Below are 842 nucleotides of genomic sequence, written 5' to 3' on the forward strand. Positions count from 1 at the left end.
CGGAGTGATTCCTCTTAAAGCAGACATTGTTAGGACACGATTGTCTGAATTTCTCATTGGACTGCGCTGATTCGGTCGGGGATGATGTGTTGTGCGATGTGTGGCCAAAGCCCTTGGGGCTACAACAAGAGCGATACTGTTGCCATTCAGCCTTTCCGCATTGGTATGAACAGAATACGGAGAATCGACCACACAAGAGTGGCGGAGATGAAACCACAAGTATGAGCATACAAACAAAAATAGTGTCTAAAAACGACAAATTGCTTTTTCGATCGGCAAACATATGTACGTAATGGTGAGACAAACTGAACCGACCAGATGTGAATGTTGTCGACAAATTCCTCCTCACAAAGTACGGCATTCACCCATCAGTTGTGAACTGCACTCAGTTCATTCCACAATGGAACAAATCCAGAAACAAGTAGGATGGCAGAAATTGGAAACACATAGTAAGATTAAAAAACCTCAAATCCAGTAACTCCTAATCAAGGATACTTTCATTGAACAATGAATTCAAAATCAAAAGGAATTTGAAAAAAGCTGGTCGGCAAGCACACGAGCATCAAGGTTTGAGGCCAACAAACGGATTGACTGAACCCAGTCCAGTCAAGAGTCCGCTGTCAGGACTGGGTTGCAGAATGAGTTTCTGAATTTCACGGAAGCTGGGATGTTCCGATCCACATAGGATGGTGAGGAGCGCCGATTCACAGGTGGTTAGGTAGACGCCCGCTTGGCTCATACGATGGTAGGCGACCATTCTGAGGTGGGAATAAATGAGTGGATATAAACGAAATTGAAAAATAAGTAAATCTAATAGATCGTCCAGCTGTAGCACCCTTTCG

General features: G+C 44.1%; 1 protein-coding gene across 1 annotated transcript; it reads right to left on the minus strand.

Moving 5' to 3' along the window:
• Positions 1-562: 562 nt before the first annotated feature.
• T265_12299 (hypothetical protein) lies at positions 563-757 on the minus strand (the record flags this gene model as incomplete). The annotated part of the gene is made up of 1 exon (XM_009179647.1): positions 563-757. One exon carries the CDS (start codon positions 755-757, stop codon positions 563-565), a length of 195 nt encoding a protein of 64 aa, XP_009177911.1.
• Between the last annotated feature and the right edge of the window lie 85 nt (positions 758-842).

Source organism: Opisthorchis viverrini (genome assembly GCF_000715545.1).
Source record: "Opisthorchis viverrini unplaced genomic scaffold opera_v5_5120, whole genome shotgun sequence".
Lineage (NCBI taxonomy): Eukaryota > Metazoa > Platyhelminthes > Trematoda > Opisthorchiida > Opisthorchiidae > Opisthorchis > Opisthorchis viverrini.